The 26534-nt window shown below is 47.5% G+C and overlaps 2 protein-coding genes and 2 non-coding genes across 11 annotated transcripts; all 4 read left to right on the top strand.

Annotated features, from left to right (window-relative positions):
- Positions 1–14261: 14261 nt before the first annotated feature.
- LOC121350384 (60S ribosomal protein L17) lies at positions 14262–18085 on the top strand. Its single transcript, XM_041461671.1, has 7 exons — positions 14262–14354; positions 14697–14749; positions 14845–14885; positions 16073–16207; positions 16615–16713; positions 17330–17521; positions 17989–18085. The coding sequence occupies exons 2-7, from the start codon at positions 14710–14712 to the stop codon at positions 18034–18036; spliced, it is 555 nt and encodes a 184-aa protein (XP_041317605.1). The 5' UTR covers positions 14262–14354; positions 14697–14709; the 3' UTR covers positions 18037–18085.
- Positions 14551–14619, top strand: LOC121350395. The gene has a single exon (XR_005954664.1). It is a non-coding gene; the product is annotated as a small nucleolar RNA SNORD58 (small nucleolar RNA).
- Positions 17583–17653, top strand: LOC121350394. Its single transcript, XR_005954663.1, has one exon. It is a non-coding gene; the product is annotated as a small nucleolar RNA SNORD58 (small nucleolar RNA).
- Positions 18086–18498: 413 nt separating the features above from the next.
- On the top strand, positions 18499–22362 carry CUNH18orf32 (chromosome unknown C18orf32 homolog). 8 transcript variants are annotated; one of them, XM_041461677.1, is made up of 4 exons: positions 18499–18594; positions 19001–19089; positions 20665–20895; positions 21560–22362. In XM_041461677.1, the coding sequence occupies exons 3-4, from the start codon at positions 20674–20676 to the stop codon at positions 21632–21634; spliced, it is 297 nt and encodes a 98-aa protein (XP_041317611.1). In that variant the 5' UTR covers positions 18499–18594; positions 19001–19089; positions 20665–20673; the 3' UTR covers positions 21635–22362. The 8 variants fall into 8 exon arrangements, with proteins under 8 accessions (XP_041317611.1, XP_041317612.1, XP_041317615.1 ...); XM_041461678.1 differs by having other exon boundaries at positions 20596–20895; XM_041461681.1 differs by having other exon boundaries at positions 18502–18594; positions 20660–20895.
- The last annotated feature ends 4172 nt before the right edge of the window (positions 22363–26534 follow it).

Raw genomic sequence — 26534 nt, 5'->3', positions numbered from 1 at the left:
GTTACTTGTGCTGACACCTCATGCTGCGGTCCCACATGCCAGTGGGGTCTCTGCTTTCCATGTCCCCTCGTGGGAACCCCCAAAACTTCACTGCTTGGGCCCTCTGGCATAAGTGCACAGGCACAAGATGCTTCCAGAAGGGCATTGCCCGACCTGCAGCCCACCACCTTCTGCAGTGTCATAAGTCACTTTGAATTCAAAAATTTGCCACTATTACTTGTTTATTTACCAGTTGCTGATGTGTGACAAGTTATCTCACTGTATACTGCTGCTGTCTCACCACACTGTAAGAAGAGATCATGCTCTGGGGACACATGATTTTCCTGCTCTCTTTTTTCATCCACTTCTCCAGCCCTGTGGCTCCTCTTTCTCTCCAAACTCACAGAAGAAAGCAAGGACAAAGCACCAGGGTAAAAGAAAAAGGTGTAGGCCAACGATGGGCAAAGATCAAAGGAGTATAGTGTCCCACCCCTAAGTGAAGGGAGCACCCAGGATTTGTAGATGCTCATGGTCAAAAGGAAAGACAAAAGTCAGAGGATCTGCAAAAACTTAAAAAGTTTTATTAGAAAATTGCACACTTGGCACGGAACTTGGTGTGTTTGTCAAATAAAAAGGAAGGAAGGAAGGAAGGAAGGAAGGAAGGAAGGAAGGAAGGCATCATGCAAAATCATGCAAAGAAATTGCTTTAGCCCTCACCAGTAGACACAAAAGGAGAGAATTAATCTGACTATCTGATTTTCTGGTAGTGCTTTCTCAGGGCACTGAGTTTGTACCCCACATCTCTGTGAGCCTTCCTCAGCCCAGACACCTTCTGACTGTGTGGTTTGTCAGCTGGACTAGATGGTCATTGTAGGTCACTTCCAACTGAAATACTTCTATTCTATTCTATTCTATTCTATTCTTTCCTCATAGCTTTCTTATATGTGACAGGTTGTGAATGGGGACTGCTGCTCCTCTCCTCCTTGGGGATCTCTCCTAGAACCTCTTCATGTCTCACTTTGCAGGATGAAATCATGTTCTGGGATCTCCTCAAGCATACCCTGTTTCCAGAGGCTGGAGATGATGCTCATGTTCCTCAGGGAGCGTGGGATTGAGCAAAATGTCCTGAGGATGTAGCCTCTCCACTGCAGCTGTGTGGTCCCTCTCGAGGAGCAGCATCCTGGCAGCACTGACCTAAAACAGAAAGAACCTAAATTTCTCAGCTGCTGTCCACTACTGGACTTACTCCTGCAGGAAATGATTCAGCCAAGCCTCATCACCAAACGCCTCATCATTTAAAAAATTTCTGGTGCCATCAAACCCCTTCCAGACTGCTGACCACCACGACATTATCGTGGTTTAACCACGAGGTCTTCTCATTCTCCTTCTGTTGTCTTGCTATTGTAAAGCTCCTGCTTTTGTCTGCCAGGCTCTGGGAGGGGAGTCCTGGTCTTTGCCTCTGGCTTCCAAGAATGACAGTAGCAGTGAGAATAGCTTAGCAACAGCAAGGAAAAAGTGCATCAAAATAATTCCTGGCTGCTCCGGCTGAAGGGTGATGATCATCTGGGGAGATGCTCAGGGTCTGTTGTGATGGGCATTGTATCAACTCAGAGAGTGCAGCTCGGCACTGACCTCTCTGTAACCCTCGTGGCCTGGGGGGAAGGAGGCTCCCACCCAGAGCTGCTTGGAAAATAGCAGTTCGTTAAGCCAAGTAATTCTGAGGAAAAATTCCTCGTTTTGATTAGTTTGTCACTGGAAAAGATTTCATGGCTCCCAGATGGAAATTCTGGATATTGTAGAAAGTAATAAATAATAATCCAGGATGAAATTATAGTAATCCACTTTAAAAGACATGGAAGCTCAAGAGTTACAGCACTTGTAGGGATGTTGGAGGCTTTACCTCAGCAGCTGGTGTGAGGGGGCAATGCCCGTGGAGATAGTGGCTGTTCTCGGAGGTGTCTTTCTGGCTCTCTTCCTCTCTCCCTGGCTCCATTCCTACATGATTTCCTAAAGGTCTCAACTCAGTCCAAAAGCAGAAAAGGAATGTTTTTGAAATCATGAGCATTTTCATAGGAAATACAAAAATGTTTTCACTCAGCTGTAGTCACAAGCTCTTTGCAGGTGGGTGCTGGGTGGCTGAGTCTTCTCATGGGGAGTTTCTTCTTCAGCACCAGACATGGTGAGTCAGAGAAGAGTCAGGAAATGTGGAGGTAGCAGGTACATGAGAGGAATCAAGCTTCTTTTAGTAGCAAAAAGCTAAAATCAGTATGGTATGTAGGTGAGGATGCCCAAATATTTAAAGGTCTGAAGTCTACTGGTGCTCTCAGAGAAGGACTAGGCAGGTTTTACAGCAGCAGCATTTAATTTGAGGGGTTTCCACACCTGTGCATCCATCAAGGAGACATTTTCAATGTTGTTTCTATACAAGAAGAACATCTCAAACTTGGTTATGGTCAGTGTCTTCTGCAGGAGCTCAGCATCCCTTAGAGAAAGGACTTTGAGGAGACTGAAGTTAGAAGATTTCTGCAAAATAATTGTCATTAATGCCTGTTTTCGCTGTCTTTAAAATTAGCATGTAGACACCTGCTTTCCTTGCAGAAATGACAACACCATTAAAGAGCTGAGCATTAAAGGAAAAGGGAAAACCCTACATCATCACACCACCTCTTTAAAAGCCTGCAGAGACAGAGTGACTCTGGTGTGAGCGCTCCTGGAGATAACAAAGAAAACTCACAGCAGCCTTTTGCATGAACAGCGCTGCCAACATTGCACCCCTCATCCTCCCATGGATGACCTGCCATGGAAAGACAGCAAAGAGAGTTTTGAGGCCCAGGACAGGGTACCACTGCTGGTATGAGTGGCTGCAGGAGGGATTTGTACAGTGTTCCTGTGGCTAAGGTTGCATCCTGTTGTGTTCACACTGCTGGGAAGGTACAAGTGGAACACCTGGCCACTCCTCTCAGGGAAAAATAGTGACTCCTGGGCTTGTGAAGTGATTAGTGAAAACAATGGCATACCAACCAGAGTTAAAGATGCTCCTAATAAAAATTTTTCGTTTGAACAAACTAAAGAGAGAAGTCATGGCTTTAGGTCAAATACTCAGTGTCAGGGAGTGCATTTAGAAACCTGAGAGTGTTTTACCCGGTCTTCGTTCTTCCTGCCTGGTTCTCCCTTTCTCCAGTGAAAGAGTGAGGAGGATTTACAGGATAGGAGGAGGGGAGAGAAAGGGATCTCTCCCTCTCTCTCTTTTGTTGTTGTTGTTGTTGTTGTTGTTGTTGTTGTTGTTGTTTGGTTTTTGGGGTTTTATGGGGGTTTTTTTGTGTGTTTTTTGTGTTTGTTTTGTTGTTGTTGTTGTTGTTGTTGTTGTTTTGGGGTTTTTTAAGTTATAAAACAGTTACTATTTTCAATTACAAAACACAGGCAGTATAATCCAATGGAATTGATGCTAATTTCCCACATGGCTCCTTCTGCCTAGTTTGTTTCTGAGATGACAGAGGAGGAAAGGTAGTGAACAAACTGAGAGAGGGAAGGGCAGCAGCCCTGAGCTGGGGCAAAGGCCTGGGATAGATGGGGGTGCAGAGCTGACTGCACCTCAAGATATTCTGGAGAGGCAGCTCTCCAGTGAAATATCACCCTGGGTTAATCCTTGTATCACCCTGTGCCTGCTCAGCCCTGGAACTCTTGGTTTGTCATCATCCCATCACACCACAATTATTTTATGCTTAGTGCTTGCTGCAGAGCGGGGGACACATTATTTCTGCAGCACAGTTTCTGCTCTGGATGTTTTTGTTCTGAGAGTGTCAAACTGGGGTGAAAACAGGCCATGGCATCTTTGTTTCACAGCCACTTCTTACCCCACAAAGTTTCGCCTTCCCTCCTCAGCCTTTCAAATACATCCCCTCTATGAGCACACTTTATAGGTCCAATACTTCATACCCCTGAGTAGGTTTGTTTGCTTACAGAAGAGGCTAATCTCCACCAGGTTATGAAATCAGCTCACATGCTTCAGTGGCCTTACCCACTATTGATATCCTGGTTCGATCCCCGTTGAGCTCTCTTTGTTGGAGGTAACCCCTTCTCCTACTCCTTCTAAGCTGATTTCTTAAGCCACCTCATTCAAGTCCCACATCCCCATGGTATTTAGATGTAGTAAAAATGACTGTGGGGAAAATAAATGGCAGCCAGCGAGCCCACTAAACTGTCTGACTATTAATGGTCCTGTTAGTTGCAAATTTACTTTACCACAAAGCCCCCAGCATGTAATCCTTAGATGAATGCCTTTGATTGTGAGGGAATATTTACAGCTGACCCTGCCAGCAGTCTGCAAACCTGCAATGGGCCTCCTGTCCCACATTAAATCCGCTGGCATCTGTTCCTGGGTTCTTATCAAACACATGCTCTGTTGGTGCAGTGTTTGGGCTGCAGTGCTCACGGATATGGTGGGCCTTGAAGAATAAATCCCTGCATTCCTGAGAAATGCTAATTCTTGTGAACATTGTCACACAGGGTTACAGTTTGTACCTGTCTCCAGGCATCGCCATCCTCTGGGAGGTTTCCAGGAGGCTTTGATCCCTGCTGGCTGCCCCCTCCCCATAGCAGGACCCCAGGCCTGCCTTGGACCACCCTTCACCACAGACAAAATTCTTCTTCCTTCTTCAAACTTCTGCTGTTTTCCCAGACATATATATGAAAAACAGAAATTATTTTTATGATGGTTTTTATCTCTTTTCGCCCCTGCCCATGTCTTGCACGAGTGCCTGGGTTGCTGTGAGTGATCTCTCCCTCCTTTGTCCCCAGCAGGGCTGTGCAGGAGCTCAGGCTGGAGGCCAGAGAGAGCTCTGTGTGTCCTGATGCCTGTTTGCTGTGCCCAGGCGGACAAGTGGAATTCAGTTTGTCATTCCCAGCATGTCTCGTGGTCCGTGAGACGGATCCAGGCTGCCAGGCTGCTTTGTGTCAGACAGAAGGCCCGGTGGTGTGTGGTGGGCCTGCTCCATCCACTCCGCAGAGAAGGATGCCTTTAGGTCTGTGCTGAGGAATGACGTGTATTTCTCTCTTCTTATGCTTTTAAGCAAAATTCACAGTTTTCCATCCAAGCTGGATGAATGCTGAGCATGTCTGGGCTTGAACATGGACTTGCAGCCAAGTCCATTGGCAGTGCAGAGGTGTTATGGGTGGCCAGAGGGATATTTGCTTCTGCTCCTTTCTGAGGTCCTGTTTTGGTGGGACTAGAGAAACACCTCAGAAGTCTGTGATTACTTGATCCTTCAGCTGGTGGATAGTGAGGCCCCAACAGAGCTTCTGCTTTAAGTCTCCTGCATCCAGAAAAGAAAAAAATACTAAAATAAGAGGAGCCTGGGACTGCTAGAGAGTCCAGAGAGGAGCTGTTTGCTTTAGGGATTACTTTAGAGTGCATATCCTTATCCAAAAGCTTTTTCTTCAAATCTGCAAGAATATTTGGCCCAAGTGTGAAGTGGATGTGGTAGCACCACCAGTGAGGTGTACCCAACACTCAGCTGGGCTGCAGCACCAGCAGAGACTGTAAGAACTGGCAGAGCAGGCAGTGGCCGTCCTGCCCACAAAGATGGGTCTGTTGGACTGGAGCTCTGGCTTTGAGATTAGTTCTGTAATTAGCAGGTAAGAAATCTTGGAGTTCAGCATTTTGGCAGAATAATGAGTAAATTGACATCTCCCTCTTTTCTGAAGACCCTACGCCCAAACCAGCTGTCTGGAGGCAGGTTGGAAAGGGCTTAAAGCAACCTCATCCAGTGGAAGGTGTCCCTGCACATGGCAGGGGCTTTGGAAACAGATGGATCTTTAACTTACACTCAAACCCATTCTATTATTCTATTATTAATTTTCAGCACTCCTAAATCCACTTTCAATCTATCTCAGACTTTCAAAACTGATCCTGTAAATCTGGATGGACACCAAACCCATGAAACTCTGAGCATGCCACTCCACTTCCAGTGGCTACGGGACAGAAAATGAGTTGTTTATTAAAACCAATTAATTTGTTACTCACTTAGCAAAGCCCTGTAAAAACATATGTTGTCACCATGTACCCAGGCATTATGGTTGCAAATCTTGGATAATTGTTTCTTCCTGGGCAGTTGTTGTGTCAGCTCACAGAAATTCTTCATCTATTTCTGGTCCTGATTGCTGATTCAGCTGGTGTTCAGGAGACCCTGTGGCAGTATTTCACTGTGATTCACACACTGAAGAGGAATTGTATTTTAAACCACAAACACAGACTCTACGCACTAGCTTTTGTGTGAAGAAAAAGGGTGACAAACAGCTTGAGGACAGGAATAAGCTGCACAAGATGCGGCTGTGCATCACCAAGGTCAGTGTCATTTGCTCTCCAGCACCCTGTTCTTCCTTTACCCTCCCCTTTGAACCATTTGTCTTCTCCAATCCAGGCAGAGTGTAGAGATGGGATCTGCCAGAGGTAGGGGAAAACCTCGAGTCACCATTGGAAATACAGGGAGTCTCCTGCTTTTGTCAGAAGTTTTGCACCAACAGTATTACTCATTTTGGTTTTCACCAGGTTGCACATTTTACTCTGACAACTCATTGGTTATCCCATCCCTGAATCCAGTCTTATTACTCAATGTCTCCATGAAAAGGACACCTACCACATCTGTTTGCAGAGGCTGTAATGGGATGATGGGATGCTGGTCCTCATCAGGCTCTGTTCCACCTTCTGGCCATTTATTCCTAATTGCCTAACTTATCTCATTTATTGTGTTTATTGAGTGTGTGTGGAGCTTATTAGAAAGAGTCAAAGGCTCTATAATTAGTTAGGAAGAGTTTGGGGCATTTCTTAGTGCCTTGAGCTTATGTTCCTGTCTGTAATGTACAGATGCTGCAGATATTCATCCCAGAACTTCCCAGTCCAGACAGGCAAAAAGACTGCAGTGAGGGCAAGGGAAAAACAAAAGGGCTTCCCTGTAGAGGTCAGGTATACCCTGGGCTGCATCACCAGCTCTGTGACAGGCAGGTCAAGGTGGGGCCTAGTGGAAAATGTGCCTGCCCATGGCAGGGGGGTGAAATGAGAGGATTGTTAAGATCCCTTCCAACCCAAATCATTCTGGGATTCCATTTTATGCTACACTTTACAGAGCAAGGGTGGCATCCTCTAAGCAGAGGCCTGCTGGGCAGGTAGGACAGGGAAGCAGTAGCAGCACACATCCCCAGTCTGGGATATGAGTGCAGGACCCATCCCACTTATCAGCTCCCTGAAGGGAACTCTCCTTGTGCAACTCCTGGTGCCTGTCCTTCCCGTGTGAGGGATGCAGGTCCAGCACCTGAGTGAGTCACGGGGCAGCCGATGGCCGAGGGTGGAGGGGAGCTGGAGGTGTGCTGCCTCTAGGGGCCCCCTGCCACAGCCTAGCCCGGCAGTCCCTACCCATCATATGATCTTCCCAAGCACCGCATGTGACTGGGCCACGCTGCAAAAGACCATGCAGAGCACAGGGGAGAATCTGGAGAGGGGGAGGGCAGCACAGCTAGAGAGGATTAATAGGCTGGACAGATAGGAAAAGCTTTGAAAGAGGGGGCTTGTGTCAGAGTTGTTGCAATAGCAAAGAGGGAAGTAGCTGGATGACTGGAAAACAGCCATGGAGCAAGATGGGAGGGAGGGATGACCTCAGAGGTGACATTTAGGATCCAAGTTGTTTGCGTCTTGTGGACAGGAAGATACTGCAATCATCAGAGATGGAGGGATCAGAAACTTAGGAAGAATCTCTGACCATAAGAATTGTCAGGAATGACCACAAAAGCTGAGATGAAAAATGAAGATGCTGCAAAGATTGCTATGGACATGAAGTTTAGATGCTCAGGGCTGTTGCCTCTTGCTGCGCCAGGAACAGAAAGCTGTCTGCTGGCTGAAACTTTGGCACGGGTTGTGTTAATAGGCATCATGCAAGCTCATATCCCAGCTCTGAGCAGAACTCTGCAAAGCCGAGTCCTGTCTGTAAGGATGCTCCTGTCCCAGGTCCCTGCATGCTTTGTCTGCCAGCAGGGAGGTGGAAAGCCCCTGGAAGAAAAAAGTGAGTTTGGTTTGGGTTTATCAGCTGATCCAGAGGAGCTCCTGAGCAGGGCAGCTGCAAAACCAGCCAACAGACTTGTAGAATCATTGGCATCATTTAAGGGTGGAAAATATCTCTTAGGTGATTGAGTCCAACTGCCAGCCCAGCACTGACACATTAATAATCACGGCTGTAACAGAGGAGAGGAGGAGGAGGATTCTTTGATCCATTTTGTTTAGGAGATGCAGTGCAACAAAGGGAGTTTGAGGCTCTGTTTCACAGTATAGGGCACGCTCAGTTATAGAAATGTTGACAGGATTCCCAGATCAAGAGAAGCTGAGACTAGGGCCAGAGGAGGGTCCCCAGAGCAACCCCCTCTGCAGCTCAAGGCAGAATGCCAGAGCCAGAGCTGGTTACCCAGGATATTGTCTCTGGCCCACCTGCTTCAGGGTTCAACCATTCTCTTTTGTTTAAACAGAATTCCCCATAGTTTAATTTGTGACTAAATTGTGGTCAATATCCCTGATTCCTAGGATAATTTAGGTTTCACTAATCAAAAGCGCACTTAAAGCAGTACTTATTGGTTATAAGCTAGACAGATTAGGGCAAATATAAACACAGGAATTAATTTGCCCCAAAAAGTGTTTGTGATCAGACACTTACATGATGCCTTTATTCACTCATCAAAGAGATGGTCCATTCCTGGCCATTGAAGCGAGGAACAAGCAGTCATAGACCTCCACAACCTGCGTAAATGGGTTTGCTGTCAAAAACTGCACTGAATAAACACAAACTTCAGCTACAAGGTTATTTAATCACACAGGAGGTTTGTTTTACCCGTCCTAGCTGGGTGTGTAGGGGGTGGATGAACCCATAGCTCTGGACAATATGCCAAAAAAGTTTAGTATTACGACTACATCACCGGTTGCTGTGGCTTGGTTTTTTTCTTGTTTTGACTATGATCCTGGCAGGCAGGTCACCAGCAGTGTGGAGAAGGTGCTGTGGCTACTGCGTCACGCTTCAGCAGCGGTGATGGCGAGGACAGACATTCAGCTGTCCTGACGCTGAGCTTCCCAGCTCTTTCCTCACCCCTGCTCTAGGTACAGCATACACATGACAAAAATTATTTAAACAGGATGTGTAACTGCTCTCTCCTTGTAAAGAATTGCCTGTGTTTTAGGAAGAACCATAGGGAATTAAAACTGTTGTTCACATGTTTTAGATGATACACTTAGGATGAGTTATATATGTGGGTACAGATATATGTTCATAAATATGTGCATATAAATAACTTATCTCCTTAAGTAAGATGCTCCCTATGGAAGCATCTCTTCCTGAAGGCCACAGGGTGGAATACATAACATAATTGAGCTCTCCAAGTGACCAAGACAGAATTACTGATGCAGAGCAAATCTCTGATGAAAGTCAGTCCATCTTTTGGAGGTGCATTTGCCCCCTTTCCATGGAGGGACAGGACACAGGGAATGGCTTCCACTGCCAGAGAGCAGGGACAGATGTGATATTGGGAAGGAATTGCTGGCTGGCAGGGTGGGCAGGCCCTGGCACAGGGTGCCCAGAGCAGCTGTGGCTGCCCCTGGATCCCTGGCAGTGCCCAAGGCCAGGCTGGATGGGGCTTGGAGCAACCTGGGATAGTGGAAGGTGTCCCTGCCCATGGCAAAGGATGGGAATGGGTGATATGTCAAGTCCCTTGCAACCCAAACCATTCCATGATTCTGTGATTCTATGATCTTGCTGCTGAGACTCATTGACTGGGTCATTAGATTTTAAGATATTCGTGGAGAACTCTTTAGCTGGAGAACTTGCCTACCATGTGTCCAAGTGCCGCTGTTCTGCTGACTGTGGGAGGAAAAGGCAAACAGTGGGGGTGAGCTGTGCTTCTGGAGAAGCCATGCATCTGGGACCAGGAGGGCAGGAGACTGTAGGCTGGTCAGCAGAGAGGATTTCACAGAAGGAAGTGCAGCTGGCTGATGGTTGAAAATCCTCAGTGTGTGCAGTATTCAAGCTGGTTTCAATTTAAAATGTCTTTGTCTTCAAGATTTTCTGCTTAAACATTAGGACAAGGAACCATTTGTGTGTAATTTCATGAATGACAGTTTAATATCCCCATGTAACCCTTGGACTCCAAAAACTGGGTCTCTAAAAGAAATGCCAAAATATCTACAAAAAGATTTGAGGAATTAGCTTCCATTCCTGTGCAAAGAACAGGTCAGGCCCTCTCCTGTAGAAGAGCAGATACAGAGTGTGTTTTAGCGAGCCAGAGATAAGCTTGGTCAGTCAGCCCCAGTGTTTCTGTGTGCTACAGGGGTTTAGCACAGCCCCTCCTGTGGCTACTAGCCCCTCTGTTAGAAGTGACCACCCCAAGCCAGGTGTGTGCTTGAGCTGAGTGTCAGGCTGGAAGGTGAGCTGGAAGGTGCCCTGGCTGGAAATTAACTCTGTGTGGTTTAGATCTGCCACAAAGACATAATCCCAGACAGTGAAAACATAACTCCAGCCAGTCTTGGAGCTCATCTGTGCCTCTGGTCAGGAGGGATGCTGACTGTCAGGGACATTGGCTAATTGTCACTTTTGGCTCCCAGTAGCACTGATAAGGCCGCTTGCTTACTCACAGCTAAAGACACAAAAGGACTTACATGAGGCAACACTCCAGTACCTGAACACTCCCCACTGCCTGCTGGGCCTTTCCAAGGCAGGATAAGGGATACAGCCCCACTCCAGCCTCAGGAGCACAGCCAGAGGAGAGAATCATGGGATCAGTGAATGGATTGGGTTGGAAGGGACTATAAAGCTCATCCAGCTTCACCCCTGTCATGGACAGGGATACCTTCCACTGTCCCAGGCTGCTCCAAGCCCCATCCAATCTGGCCTTGGACACTCCCAGGGTTAGGGCAGCCACAGCTTCTCTGGGAAACCTGTGCCAGGGCCTCCCAACCCTCACAGCCAAGAATTCCTTCCCACGTATCCCTGCTCTTTGGGTGTGGGAAGCCATTCCCTGTGTCCTGTCCCTGAAGCCCTTGTCCCCCTCCAGCTGTCCTGGAGCCCCTTCAGACAACTTTGCTTGGAGCCTTCCCTCGTGCAGGTGAACACCTCCAGCTCTCCCAGCCTCGCTCCAGAGCAGAAGAGATGGCAGAAGCCTCTGCTGCCATTGTGATCCACCCTTCACAGGAGGATGTTCCCAGCAGGAGCTCCCAGAGCACAAAGCAGAGGCTCTGCTGAGGTCCAGGCACAGCTGGGTGTTTGTTGTCCATACCTGCTGGGAGAGAAATGTCTCCCTGGGCATGCACAGCACAGGCACTGGAGCTGGGCAGTATGGATAAGGGAGCAAGAGAGGCTGAGGCAGCAGCAGAGGCTGAGGAAAAGTCCTGTGGATTTGTGGTTCCAGTACAATTAGCAGGCAGCTGCTTCTGATGCACGAGTGTTCAAGAATACAGTTTTGGACTTACCAGCCTGAATTTTCTGCTTAGGATCTGAAAGTTCTCTTGGAGTCAGCACATATAACCCAAATATCCCAGACAGGTGGTGCAGTGGGGGGAAAATGTGGTGAAATCCCAACTAGGGCACAAACTGAGCTGCCTCAGCCCTGATCCCAGCACCAGGAATGTGCTAGGTTGCCCATGAGAGCTCTTGCCAAGCTCCCAACAAAGCTGAAGACATGCATCTCAGGGACGGGGTCACGGGAGCATTTGGACAATGCTCTCAGGGATGCACAGAGGGCCTGACCTGTTCTTTGCACACAGGCTGGGATTTTTGGGGTGTCTGTGTAGGGCCAGCAGTGGGACTCCATGACCCTGGCTAGCCTTTTCCAGCTCAGGATATTCCGTGATTCTGTGCTAACCTTCCACCACTGCAAACCCTTAGAAGCTGAGCAAAAACAGTTCCACCTGTGGGCAAACAGAATTTGTATTTATTTTGGGCTTGATTGCTGAACACAGGTGATAATCCCCACCGTGTGTCAAGTACTTGTGTTTCACACCTCTCCTCCAGCTTTCCTTGAACGGCTCCTTGCCAAGAAGCAGCTGTGAGTAAAGGTGCTTCCCATGTAAAGACCCGGTTCCTGCCCCAGCAGAAAACAGAGGAAGGTGCAGAGGGATGGGCAGAAAGGATGAAGAAGAGAGTTGCATTCAGGTGTGTTTGGAGAGGGAATTCCCACAGTATGGTGGGTAAGGCTGTGGGAGTGTTTGAGGGTCTCAGCTTTAGCCAGTTTTAATTTATTGTACTTGAAAACTTAGTGCTCTATACTGTTCCCCACAGGAGCTGTGGCTGCCTCTGGATCCCTGGCAGTGTCCAAGGCCAGGCTGGATGGGGCTTGGAGCATCCTGGGATGGTGGAGGGTGCTCCTGCCCATGGCAGGGGTGGGATGAGAAGATCTTTAAGGTTCCTTCCAAACCACTCTAAAGAATGAATAAAATAATAAAATAAAAATAAAGAGAAGAAATAATATCTGCCCACACCCCAGCGTGTTTCAGACTTTGAGATGAGTGCTTGAAAGCTGCTTGGACACTTTGCAGAGAGCTTCTCCAAAACCAAAGAAAAAGGCACATTTTAAGGCAGGTAAATGGAGATTGGCAGTAACAACTAGAGCTCTTATGGTTTTTAGCCAGGTCAATATTTGTGATAACTCAAACATTTCCATCTTCCCACCTGGGCAAAATCCTAGCTGCAGAGCTTTGGGCTTTTTAGCCCTCAACAAGAGATCCAAAACCAGCCTCCTGTTCATAGCATTTAGATGGGCAGCAAGTTCTTCCTCTGCTTATTTCTAAGCTCAGTTAAACCCAGACTCTCATGCTGGGGAGGTGCCTGCACACCAGATTACTGCCATCTAAGGAATATGTCTCTTCTTCTTTTTCCCCCATTCTGTCATTTTTTTCTCAATGAGACTTTCACTGCACCACTTTCAGGAAACATTTTGCTTTTACTGAGCTGCTTCCCAAGCAGTTCTAGTCACAAATGCTGCCTCAAATAGGAAGGAAAAATCTTTTATTTGCATGAGTCAGTCTGTGATTATTTTATAATGGTGCAGTAAATACCAGTTGAGGTTTATAAATATGAATCTGAATGAATCTCTTCGTTCTGGTCTCCGGGACACCTCTGTGAGCAGTGTGCTGCTTTATTCCCATCCTGAGCTGCCATCTAATGGTGAACACGGTGGTGGTGCACGGTGGATGAGGGTTAGACCCGGTTATTTTAAAGGCCTTTTCCACACCTAACAATTCTGTGCTCTCAGGTGGTGGACGGGTTCTGCTTCCTGAGAACAAGGACAGGACAAGAGGCAACGGCCTCAGGTTATGCCAGGGGAGGTTCAGGTTGAACATCAGCAGGAATTTCTTCATGGAAAGGACTTAGAAGGGGCTGCCCAGGGAGGTGTTGGAGTGCCCATCCCTGAAGGTGTCCAAGCCTGGATGTGGCATTGAGAGCTTGAGCTGGTGACGTGGTGGGGATCGGGCACAGCGGGGACTTGCTTATCTCAGAAGTCTTTTCCAACCTGAATGATCCTGACTGAATGAACCACAGAACATCCTGAGCTGGAAAGTACCCACAAAGGACCATCGAGTCCAGTTCCTCAACAATCCCACCCTGGGCATCCCTGGCAGGGTGTCCAAAGGCTCCTGGAGCTCTGGCAGCCTCGGGGCTGTGCCCATTCCCTGGGGAGCCTGGGCAGTGCCAGCACCCTCTGGGGGAGAGCCTTTCCCTGATCTCCAACCTAAACCTCCCTGGCACAGCTCCAGCCGTGCCCTGGGTGCTGCCAGTGGTCACCAGAGAGAAGAAGTCAATGCCTGACCTTCCTCTTCCCTCACGAGGAAGTTTTAGCTGCGATAAATCTCGCCTCCCTCCAGCTGAACAGACCAGGTGCTCTCAGCGGCCGCTCATACGGCTTCCCCTCAAGGCCCTTCACCACTTCCGCAGCCATCCTTTTGGCACTAAGTTTAATATCTTTCTTATATTGCAGTGACCAAGACTGCTCACAGCGTTCAAGGTGATCAGCGCGGATCGGCGCGGGGCAATCCCCTCCCTCGGGCGGGCGCTGGTGCTATGCCAGATGCACGCTGATTTCCTCACTATAAGCACCTGCACCTTGAGCTGAGGGTGCATACCGCGGTGTGTTTCCCAACGGCAGCGTAAATACCGCGATGTCTTTCCCCACAGCAGGTTTTATTCACAGGCTCAGCGAGGGAGCCGCTCCGTGCGCACACCACCCTCACAGCCAGACCGCCCGCCATCTTGGGGGCGGAGCGGCCGCGGGGCCGCCCCCGTCGGAACTCTCGCGAGACGTGCGTGCGCTGGCGGCGCGCCCCGCCTTTCCTCTTCCTCTGCGGCCGCCGCCCCGAGGTGAGGAGACATGGTCGGGCCGCTCCCGCGCCATCCGTCGCCATCCGCCCCCATCCCACCCCAACCCCGCCGGCACCGGCGTCCCGGACGCCGGGATCGCTTCGACATGCCCCGCGCCCGCGGTATTCCCCGGGATGGCGCACCGGAGGGGGGGGCGCGGATGCGGGGAAGGAGCAGGCCTGAGAATAATCCATGGCTGCGATGATGACTTTCTTAGGACACCTTTGGATGTAACTGTGAAAAGAACGCGTAATTCCTGAGCAGCTGCGGCGGTAAGGGGAGTATTCCAGGTCCTGCGTGCCATTGTTAGAATTTTAATATGTTTTAATTGGTGTTTTTCAGCTGAGCTCTCAAGATGGTGCGCTACTCCCTGGATCCGGAGAACCCCACGAAATGTGAGTTGCTGTTTTAGGAGAGTTCGTGTGGGATTTCCTGGAAGCCATTGAGGTTTTGATTCTAAAACTTGGTTTGTTTTTTTCCTCTCTTGCAGCATGCAAGTCACGGGGATCCAACCTGCGTGTGCATTTCAAGGTAAGGAGCGCGTGATTAGGAGGACTTGCAAATTAATTTTCTGTTTGACGTCGTTTTTGTCAGTTTTTCTTGTTATTTTTTTAAAAGAAGCCCAGACTGGCTGGAGTTGAAAGGGATTGTAAGGATAATCTCTTTCCATCCTCTGCCGTGGTTAGGGACTAAGCTTCTGTCCAACGTGGCCCTGGAAACTTCCAGGGATCGAGGGGCAGCCGCAGCTTGTCTGGGCATCCTGTGCCAGGGCCTCCTCGCCCTCACAGCCAGGAATTGCTACCCAATATCCCTCTTTTAAGGAAATGTCTTTTACTCTTTAATCACTAAAGGATTGTTGTCAACTCCTTGTAATGGTCTCCATCCACAAAAAAATTAAAAACTGTCTTTGTCTGATTCAGATAAGAAAATACAGCAGCAAAACAGTTGGAGTAAATTTATCAGACACTGGGCTAGTGTTTGGTGAAAGTTCTTGGTTGTGTGGTGTTCGGCACAAGAACCTCAGTTTCTCTGGAAAGGCTTAGGTGCAGAGAAAATTCAGAAGAGTTATTTAATCATGAAACCAGAGCTTAGCAGATTATTTTCTGCTTAGTGTAATACAAAGCTTTCACTCTGGTTTTCTTTTTTTTTGATTATGAACAGGTAGGATTATAGTTAGAGCTGGCTTACACAATTAGTAAATACTGTCTAGAACACTGATCTTTTATCTTTAGCTTTTTTTTTTTGAGACTTTCCTTCTCTTACAATTCTTTTAGAGGAAACAACATTGTTAACAATTGTTAGAGTGTTTCTAAATCAGTTCCTGTGAGGTGCTGTATTTGAGATTTTAGTAAGAATTTGTCCATACAGATCTTGCCTTTTTAGATTAGTGGCCAAAGGGAAGCTCTGAAAAGTATAACTCCTTAAATTGCAATTTTATTAAGAGTTACAAATTTCCTTATTGGGTTTAGCCACTAAATTAAAAAAAAAAAAATGTGCTGGAGACAGAGATTTAGTAGTGGCAGTCATACCAAGGGTTGGAAAAGTTGTAATAAAGAAAAAAAGTTAATTATTTTTCATTCTTAGTCTTGGGGTATTCTTTAGTAAGTGCTTCCTTTGTTGCCAAAATAATTGTATCCGGGAGCACAGAGGAGTGGTTGAGCTCGTGCTGTCTCTTGGAAGGGTTTGTTCAGAGGGTCTTTTGTGTGCCCTGTGTACAGAACACCCGAGAGACGGCGCAGGCCATCAAGGGCATGCACATCCGCAAGGCCACCAAGTACCTGAAGGATGTCACCCTGAAGAAGCAGTGTGTCCCCTTCCGGCGCTACAACGGCGGCGTCGGCAGGTGCGCCCAGGTGAGCTCCTGGGAAACACGGGGAGCAGCCTTTGGCTGTGGGTGCTGAAGGCAAAAAGCTGATGTACAGATGGCGTGGGTATCGTTGCTGGGGGTAAACTTGCATTAAAACACAGAATCAAAGTGGTTTGGGTTGGAAGGGACCCCAGAGCTCATCGCACTCCAGTCCCAGGAGATGCTTCTGTGTGGACTGCCTGCTTCTAGTCAGCAGCATCAAGTCAAGGGATTAAATTTCCTGGGGTTTAGTGTACAGCAGAATAGAATATACTGTAATCCATTCTAATCCATAAGATACAGGGCCCTTCCAAACCAAACTATTCTGTGACAAAGGCAAGTTAAAGGTGTGTAGAAGGTAACTGGAATGGAGCAGGCCAAAAGCAGGACTCCCATTGTTTCCCCTCATTCCAGGCCAAGCAGTGGGGCTGGACGCAGGGCCGCTGGCCCAAGAAGAGCGCAGAGTTCTTGCTGCACATGCTGAAGAATGCAGAGAGCAACGCTGAGCTCAAGGTGGGTATTACTGAGCACAAAGCAGTGGTGTCATGCTCTCTGTCAGCACTCCTGGACTGGCTATAATTTCACACAAAAGGGCTGTTCAGATATCTCAAAATCTGTGAAATTGAAATCTGCAGACTCTTGGTCAGACTTTGTTACAGTGCTGAATTTGGTAGCTTTGTTGGCAGTGTTGGAGTGATAGGTGGCACCTTTTAGTAACCATGAAATAACCATAGACAATGAGCCATCAGCACAATTTTAAATTATTTGTGGTGTGTGGAGGCTCATCTTGGTCATTTTAAATGACGCTTGCTTTGGTAAGTCCTCATCTCCAAGACAGTGCCAAGCTCAGCTGTTTTACTGGCAGATCCCTAGAAAACCCTGAGCTCCATGGCACCACCAAGGCTGGCTGTGTCAGTGGTGAATCCTTGGAAAAAACCTGAGCTCCATGGCACCACCAAGGCTGGCTGTGTCAATGGTGAATCCTTGGAAAAACCCTGAGCACCATGGCACCTCCAAGCCTGGTTGTTTCATTCACCAGCAGCAGTATCTGGGGCGATTACTCACGTTCTTGCTGTGGAAATGAATTATTTAAAGATGAAGGTGGCTGACAGATTTTCTTCCTTGCCAGGGTCTCGATGTGGACTCCCTGGTGATCGAGCACATCCAGGTGAACAAGGCTCCCAAGATGCGCCGGCGCACGTACCGGGCCCACGGCAGGATCAACCCCTACATGAGCTCCCCGTGCCACATCGAGATGATCCTCACGGAGAAGGAGCAGATCGTGCCCAAGCCAGAGGAGGAAGTTGCCCAGAAGAAAAAGGTACCAGATGTCATGTGCTCTGTTCCTGTAACACTGTCCAAGGGTCTGGCAGAGAGAGGGGTTGCTGTGATGACTCTCTTAGGACACCTTTGGAATGCCCATGAAAAAAAAAATTAGTTCTTTCTGAGCAACCCCATTTTTAAATTTTCAACACAAGTATTATGCACTTAAAAGCCCTGAGAACCATTTTTTAATTGCACAAGAGCGTTGGTTCTTTGCTCCCTCAAAGCAGCTCCAGCATTCCCAGACTGTGCGCATGAACCATGGGTTTGTACAATAAAACAAGTTGAATTTAGAGCCTGCAAGCAGTGTAGTGCTTGTAGGGATTCCTGTTCCTGTGCAGGTGAGATGAGTGTATCATTTGTGAGGGAATTCCTAACAGTTTGCAGCACATGTAAAAGATAACTTTGGGATGTTTTGGGAAGTCTCATTTCACTGTTTTCTTTTTTTTTGTGTTTGCTTCCCAGATCTCCCAGAAGAAGCTGAAGAAGCAAAAGCTAATGGCTCGGGAATAAATCTGCATGGACAGATGTATATAAATAAAATTTTAAAGTTTGGACTGATTGTGTTGCTTTGCTACAAGTTCTGTCCTGGTGCTCGGCATTGCTGTGGGACAGGGGCAGTGAATGTGACAGAATCATGGAGTGGTTTGGGTGGGAGGGGACCTTAAAGATTATCCTGTTCCACCCCCTGCCATGGCAGGGACACCTTCCACTGTCCCAGGCTGCTCCAAGCCCCATCCAGCCTGGCCTTGGGCACTGCCAGGGATCCAGGGGCAGCCACAGCTGCTCTGGGCACCCTGGGCCAGGGCCTGCCCAGCCTGCCAGCCAGCAATTCCTGCCCAATATTGGACTCCAAGCTGGGCCGCGAGTCCTCGCCGGCTGCCGAGCCGTCCCACAGTACCCCCCCGCCCCCCCATCCCAAATCCGGGATAATCGGGAATCGGGCCGCTGTCCCCGTTCCTGTCCGCGCAGGTGGGGCGGGGCCTGCCGTGTCACGTGACGTACGCTGCCGCCTGCCATTGGCCGGAAGCGCCGCCCCGGAAGCGCGGGGCCGTTCCGGTGCGGGCGCAGGTGGGTGCGGAGCGCCGGGAGCCGGGAACGATCCCTTCCCCACATCCCGCCTCGCCCTGCCCCCCCTCCCCGCTCCGCACGGCCCTCGCCTGCCTGGCCACGCCGGTAGCCGGGGCCTCACGGGCTGCACCGGCCCCAACCGCCCCCGGAGAGCAGAACGGCAGCGCCTGACATTAGGCAGCCTCCTAGGCTAGCTCATCCTTTATGGAAAACGGGGAAAACGCGGCGGGTTTGCCCTTGTGGCATTTTGCGGGCGCTGGGAACAAAGCCGTGCCGTGCCGTGCCGAGCCGTGCCCGTGCCGGCCCCGCGCCGGGGCTCCCCGAGCGCAGCGGCAGCGCCTGCCGCCCGAAGGCACTGCCCGGGCACCTCCTCATCCTCTCCTCTCCTGTTTGTTTTCCTTGCTAGCCAGCTGGCGGAGCATCACCGAGTCACAGCAGGAATCGGTCAGGACGGTGTTTGGCTGACCCCAGGGATCGCTGGTGCATCAGGCACAGGTACCGATGATTTTTTGGGCAGGAATACTGACACGAAGCGGCTGCAGAGGCAGCACGACACGTGCTGATTCCCAGGGACAGCACACAGGCAATGGCTGCCACTGCCACAGGGCAGGCACAGATTTTGGCATCTTGGGCAGGAATTGCTGGCTGGCAGGGTGGGCAGGCCCTGGCACAGGGTGCCCAGAGCAGCTGTGGCTGCCCCTGCATCCCTGGCAGTGCCCAAGGCCAGGCTGGACGGGGCTTGGAGCAGCCTGGGACAGTGGAAGGTGTCCCTGCCCATGGCAGGGAATAGAAGGAAATTATTTTGAGATTCTCTTCTGACCCAAATAATTCCATAATTCTGTAATGATTCTGCAACCTGAGGTGTTCCCTCCAGCCATGTTCTTCAGCTGCTGGATGAATGCACATTTTGCTGGAAACTTAATATTTAGGAAATTCTGGTGGAGACAGTATCTAAAATATATTTCTTTAATAAGTTTAAAGGGTTACCTCGTTTGTGTTGTCTTAATGTCACATTCCTCTCAGATTCCAGAGAGTGGATTTAAACTGTATTTGAAGCAGCCAGAACAGAACCTAGGAACAGTCAGCTGGAAATTGATATTCTGCTTTTCCACAGGGCTAGGAGTTTTCAGGATAACATAAAATAAAAAGCAAAACTGGTCCCTAGCAAGTGTGCACATCTGCCTCTTCATTCTCCATCTTGGAAATCTTTTGTTTTGCTTCTTGGTGTGAGAATTGAGATGTCAGCAGCCTAGAGAGGGGGACTGTGAAGGGCAAAGTTGTGTGGCAGCAGAGTGTGTCTAATATATTGCTGTCAGCACTGACAGGGACAGGTCTAGCCCTAATTAACTGCTTCCTCTCCCAGCTGGACCTCTCTGCCTCCTTGCTTTGCTTTTTTTTTTTTTTTTTTTAGCAAAGACTCCAGGATGCAAATTTTCAGGACTTGTGGGGTTTCAGAGAGAGGACATGGTTCATTTTCTAACAGTTAATTGTATTGGGTTGGTGTGGGATCAAGTGAGGGCAGCAGGAAGAAAGTAACCCATATGCTAATTATCTTAAATCCTGATTGGAATTTTTTTCTCCTTTCCCACTATCCTGCCCTTCAGTGGTAGCAGCCCATTGGATGGATTGGCTGTCTGCTGTTTAGTTTCTCCTTAAATAAAAATGGATTGAGCAAAACAAACCCTTCAGTCTCATAGTGGGAACTGGGCTAATACTGGCAGCTTGCTGCTTAAACTGTTTTTGTGTGGCTTAAGCAAAAACTCTTATTTCCTGAATTTGTTTTCCTTAGTTGCATTTGTAGGACTGATGAATTAATAGCAAATTGTTTTTGGTTTTTTTGGGTTTTTTTGGTTAAAATGCAAGAATGTTCCCTTTGTTGGAGGCTTTATAACATGGGAGCACACAGCATTTTTGAAATCTTAGCAGCTACTTTATAAAGAATAATCTACGTTTGAATGTGAAATATGTTTTTTATTTACTATGTAAATACTGTTTTTTCAGCTGGTGGCGTACAAATGCTGCGACCTTAAGCTGTTTTTCCCCCCCCCCACCATCTGTGTCCCAGCACAGGAGGGAGCCATGGTGTGCATTCCCTGCATCGTGATCCCTGTTCTGCTCTGGGTCTACAAGAAGTTTGTGGAGCCCTACATCTACCCCATGATCGCCCCCTTCATCAAGCGCTTCTGGCCCAAGAGGGCTGTGCAGGAGCCACCAGGCACCAAGCAGGGGCCAGGAGGCAGCACTGGGGACCCTCGGGGACCTGCCAAAGGAGGCCAGGAGGATGGATCTGGAAGCCTTAAAGTAAGATTAATTCACCCAGCTAAGCTCCGGGATGAGCCACCCAGTGGTGGCTCAGGAGGGTGAACAGCTGGGTGTGTTTACAGATATTTTAGTGGCTGCTTTCTTAGAAACAGCAAGTACCACTACTGTGCCAGCTAGGAATTGGTGCTTCAAGGCATAGTTAGTATAATAGTTGCTTCTTCTAGTCTTGGAGGAAGAGGAATTGTGCCTGTATCCTGAAACAGCTTAATTAATTTTTTTTTTTTTTTTTTTAAACTGGATGTTCTTTCAGAGAAGAAAAAAGTCAAATATTTGGCAAATCACAACAAGATGCATGAAGCAGAAAGTAAAAACAGCCCCTCTCTTCAGCCCGCTCTGCTAATGGGGGAGGATGCTTAGTGCATATAAATCATGCTTTTATTATTTATCTTCTATCACGATGCAAAGACTTGTAAATGTTGTTGCTGCCCTCATTCCTCCCTTCCCCCTTCATTCCTCCCTTATCCCTGAAGCAATAATTATTTGTAAATCTACACAGACACCACCACTTTTGGGTCTTGCTCCAGATTTCTTCATAGATCTTTACTGGCCTTGCTTCTAAGAGCCATTTTTGTCACCAGCTGTTCCTGTTTTAGATGTGAAGTTGTAATTTGACATCTCATTAATGACACTTTTTTATTTGCAGTTGGAAAGCAATGGCATTGCAAATGGAAGTGTTGCAGAGAGATCCACTGCAGTATATGACAAGAAAACGGCTTGAAAGAGTTCATTCCTAAGGATTTTATTGCCTCATGTCCAGTATGAACTGCTGATATTCCTCTCAATTTGAGACTTTTTTCTTTGCACATTTTAGCTGAATAAAAAACTCAATTGCTTGCAGGAGAGAGTCTTTTTTGCCACTAAAATGGCAGATGGCGCATTTGTTTATTTAAAATATTTGAAAGCTGATGTTCTTGTATTTTTCTCGCTGAAACTACTTTTCATCTGCCTCTGTTTGGTGTGATTACAGTTTAGGTTAAATAACATAAGAATAAATTGTCTATGGAAGGTAAATGTATCTTAGCATCTTGATGTCACTGAGTGCTAGTGCAGTACTTGAGGCTTTCACCTTAAAGGCTTTATCTGTTCTTGATGAAGAACTGTTTACTGCATTGTGACAAAAAAAAAAGCTCGTAATTTATCTATGAAGAATTTAGATTTTTTTCATGTCAAGTCTATGGATGAGCTAGAGGAGTTGTGCTACATACAAAATTTATTTAGCTTACTAAAAGCAGAAAGTCTTGATGTGATACTTCCCTGAATTATTTTCCTTGAACTATTATGCCTTTTTTTTTCCCTGAGGCATGATGCAAGAGAATGTTGCTTTATGTTCTGTTCTAGTGATTTATAATGGCAAAGTTCTGGCTTTTAAAAAAAAAACCCAACATCCAACTAAAACCTCTTGCTTGTGGAATTTTCATTATAATAAACTGGGGTTTTACTTAAAAATAAGTCGCTTCATGCAATTATTACACAGAATCACAGAATTCCTAGTGTTCAGAGCTGTAAACACTTCAAGTGGTAACAAAACCTTTGAAAACCTGGAGACAGGCCCCAGGCAGAAGGAGGTCCTAAAATAACTGAGTTCATGATAAAGTGAACTGGGCAAACTTTGCCTCTTCCTGGGAAGATGGATTCTGCTGCTGACTTGCATCCCAAATGTGAAGGGTTTTAGGTGTCCGTGTCCTTAGTAAGGAATAAAAGTGGTAATTCCTGCTTTTTCCTGTCTGCCAAACCAGAGAGCTCTTTAAAAATTTCAAAACAAAACCATTCCAGTTTTGGATTGTTCTTTATGATTTAATTTCCCTAAAATCCTCCCTCAGGAAGGCCTAAAAATGCACCATTTTATACGGCGGTCCCTGAACTGTCACTGTGGTCCTGTGTTGTTCCTGTGACTGTGACTTCACTCACCAGTTAGTTAATTACTCTCATTTTGCCTGGTGTCTCTGGTGAGGTGCCTCATTTCCTGCCAGTGCCTGGTTTGGTCAGTCCTGGTGTGAATTGATCTGCAGCATTCACAGGTGTGCCCCTGCAGCCACAGCCATGGCTTTGCAATGAGCTCAGGCACAGACAGCTCCGTGTCCGACCTTGATTAATGCTCTTTGCTCTTCCTTCAGGAGCTACCTCTGTTGGGACCTGAGTTTGGGATTGCTGTTTAATCAGCTCTTACCTCATCTTTGGAACGTAACCCCCCATCGGATCAGTGTATTGCAGCTTCCTCCTAGATCAGTGAATCCCAGGATATTTAGGTTGGAAAAGACCACTGAGTCCAACCTGTGCCTCATCCCCACCACCTGAGGGCCCAGAGCTGTCCCAGCCCTGGAGGTGCCTCAGCAGGGCCAGTCCAATCTGCAGCTCTTCAGCTAAACAAGAATATGTGTTCTGTCATCCTGAGCATTGCTGAAGAGATTGTCCCTTCCATGCTGTTTTAATATGCTGGGCATTTCATAAACAGGCCATAGTTTTAGAGTATATCCACCTCTAAACAGATGGGAACACAATAAAAAGTAGAGTAAGAGCTTTACTGGGGCTCCTTTAATTTGGTAATGTATTCAGTCAATTTATGAAGTCTGCATAATTATTTTTTTTTAGTTATTTAGAATATTATTAGAAGAAAATGTATTGAACAATAACACAGAAAATAAAGTGTATAGTAAATTATGCTACAGGCTGCACCAGGCTTCCAGCTGTGTGCCAGCACCATATTTAAACACTAGGCCTTCTGAAAAATCTGCAAAAACGAAAACAGGCAGATAATGCAAGTAAGATTACACGTTTATGGTCTCTGGAATCGTGTTCCACTGCTTTTATTAGCTGCAGTTAAACCCTAAAGGGAGCAATCTACATCACAAAACTTTCTGTATGAGGCACTTCACTGGAAGTCCTGTCAGGAGATTTGTGCTATAACTCTTCTGCCTCTATTCTTTTTCAAGAATAGGTCAATAATCCTGTTGTGTTGTGAACAGTTAAATAAAACTCGGGTGAAAGCAAAGGCCCAAGTCTGGGCCAGAGTGCGTGAGACCATCTGCTGGGACGCAAAGGAGTGCACAAATCCTTCTTTAAGAAAAACAAGCAGGCAGAAATTAAGGAAATCCTCATGTGACGGAATAATATTGATCAAGTGAGTTGAATTTAACTGAGAAAATTCCCATGTGCTTGTCACTTGCTAAAAACAAGATTTACAAAAGGTTTGGGCACCTGATGGTGGCACGTGGACATGTACCAGAATTTCCTAGACCACATAGCAGCTTCATTTGCACTGAAGACTTTTAGAAAATTTCAGAGTTGGCATCTTTAGGGGACCAAAGTACTGCAAATCTAGTCCTAAGTTCTTAATCATTAAACCTGTCTGGCTTTATTTAGATACTATTGAGGAAAGATCAATAAATCAATATTTGAAAAAAAATCATTCAAATAAATTAATTTCAAGTATTTTTTTTTCTTAATGAGAAGGTCTTAATGGGATGTGGTACCTTCTGTGTGTTGGTTTGCACAAATTGCTGGATGCCAAGAAGTTAGTTGAAAAACACATTTCAAAAAATGCAAGTGTATGCAAAAAATTCTTAAATAAAATTAATTAATTTTATGTTGCTGATTATTTTGATGGTCTGATCCTGACAGGAAAGGAAATTCTGTCATGTTAAACTGCACATGATCAGCTGCTAAGAATGTCTAAACTGAAAATAAAGTCAAATTTTGATCTAATGACAGTAACACATTATGCTGTTATTGCCCAGATGCAGCAACCATGCCCCAGCTGAAGTCTGGGAGCTGCTGAGGTTCAGTCCCGAGGGTCATTCCTTCATGATTTCTGTACGATGGAGAACATTATTGCTGAAAGAACAGTGGCTGCAGAGGTTGCAGGTGAAGGAAATGAAGAAAAAATTAATTTACACTCAGGTTAACTAAAATCTCTTTCTGTGAGAAATAACTGTTTCATTAAACTGCCTAAGACATGAAAGAAGGGATTATCTTTGTGCAGTTTTCTGATTGTTAGAGCAGTGCTTGCTGAACCAAATCATATTTTGGTTGTAACAGACTGCCATTATTCCTGTTTTCAGTGAACCTGGCTGCAGTAATTTAATTGAAAAGCTCTAGAAGGCCATGTTTGCCATGGTGATTCTTTTGCATTGGAAATGGTTTTAGATAATAGTGCTGTATCTTTATTTCATTGTTTCAGAATCACTGGATGGTTTGGGTTGGATGGGGCTTAAATCCCATCCTGTCACACCCTCTACCATGGGCAGGGACACATTCCACTATCCCAGGCTGCTCCAAGCCCTGTCCAACCTGGGCTTGGGATGATAGCAAAACATAAATTGACATGCTGTGAATAGAAGTGTTTATAGGCATAGCAATGTTATGAACAAGTTCATGAGTTAATACAAGTTTATAAGTTAATACAAGTTTATAAGTTAATGCAATTAGAGCTGTTAATATTAATTACAACAAGTTAATTGTGTTAATTAAATTGTTGTTAAATGTTAGACCTTTAAGTTACCCCCACTGTTAATCCCCTCACCTTACTGATACACTTGTCAGGTACTGCCTCCGCTGTTCCCCAAAATGGTGCCTGGAAACATCCCTGGGAAATACACAAATTAAGAGATACTCAGAAAATCCAACAAAAGACCCTAAAAATGACGAACTAACTGAAGATTTAAGGAACTAAATAAAGTGTCCTGCTAGCAAAAAGTCCTCCTGCCCAACCAGCAAGGTTTCAGATGTCACCGTGACCTACTAGAACTGGGTCAGAATGAGGACCCTAGACGATGAGCCAGAAAATGTCTTCCTAGGCACACCCATGAGGATGGAAGTTCCAGTTCTGCTGTGAAGCAAAACTGTCCATCTCCTCCTCTGCATCACCCAAGGGAGCAGTGGCGGTGTGCGCGGCTCCTCGGGCCCCCACCCAGAGCTGATCACTTCATAAAGGCGTCCAAAAGGAGCCAGTCTCCTTGCCTCACTTTTCTTCAGCAATGCTTGTTTCCGGCACGGGGATTGCTCTACAGAACGTCTGCATTTTGGCAGAGGGTGTTTCCCAGCCGTGGTGCTGAGCACGCAGCGCTCCTGTGGGTGCAGCCATTCCCGGCCAGCGCTGTGTGGGCACAGGCCGAACCTCGGAGCGCTCCTGTGGGCACAGCCATTCCCGGCCAGCGCTGTGTGGGCACGGGCTGAGCCCCGGAGGGCTCCTGTGGGCACAGCCATTCCCGGCCAGGGCTGTGTGGGCACAGCCATTCCCAGCCAGGGCTGTGTGGGCACAGCCATTCCCGGCCAGGGCTGTGTGGGTGCAGGCCGAACCTCAGAGCGCTCCTGTGGGCGCAGCCATTCCCGGCCAGGGCTGTGTGGGCACGGGCCGAGCCCCGGAGCGCTCCTGTGGGTGCAGCCATTCCTGGCCAGCGCTGTGTGGGCACAGCCATTCCCAGCCAGGGCTGTGTGGGCACAGCCATTCCCGGCCAGCGCTGTGTGGGCGCAGCCATTCCCGGCCAGCGCTGTGTGGGCACAGCCATTCCCAGCCAGCGCTGTGTGGGCACAGCCATTCCCAGCCAGGGCTGTGTGGGCACAGCCATTCCCGGCCAGCGCTGTGTGGGCGCAGCCATTCCCGGCCAGCGCTGTGTGGGCAT

This window comes from Pyrgilauda ruficollis, unplaced genomic scaffold, assembly GCF_017590135.1.
Source record: "Pyrgilauda ruficollis isolate IOZ18807 unplaced genomic scaffold, ASM1759013v1 scaffold150, whole genome shotgun sequence".
NCBI lineage: Eukaryota > Metazoa > Chordata > Aves > Passeriformes > Passeridae > Pyrgilauda > Pyrgilauda ruficollis.
The sequence above is the reverse complement of the archived record's forward strand: the minus strand, read 5'-3'. Positions and strand labels throughout refer to the sequence as shown.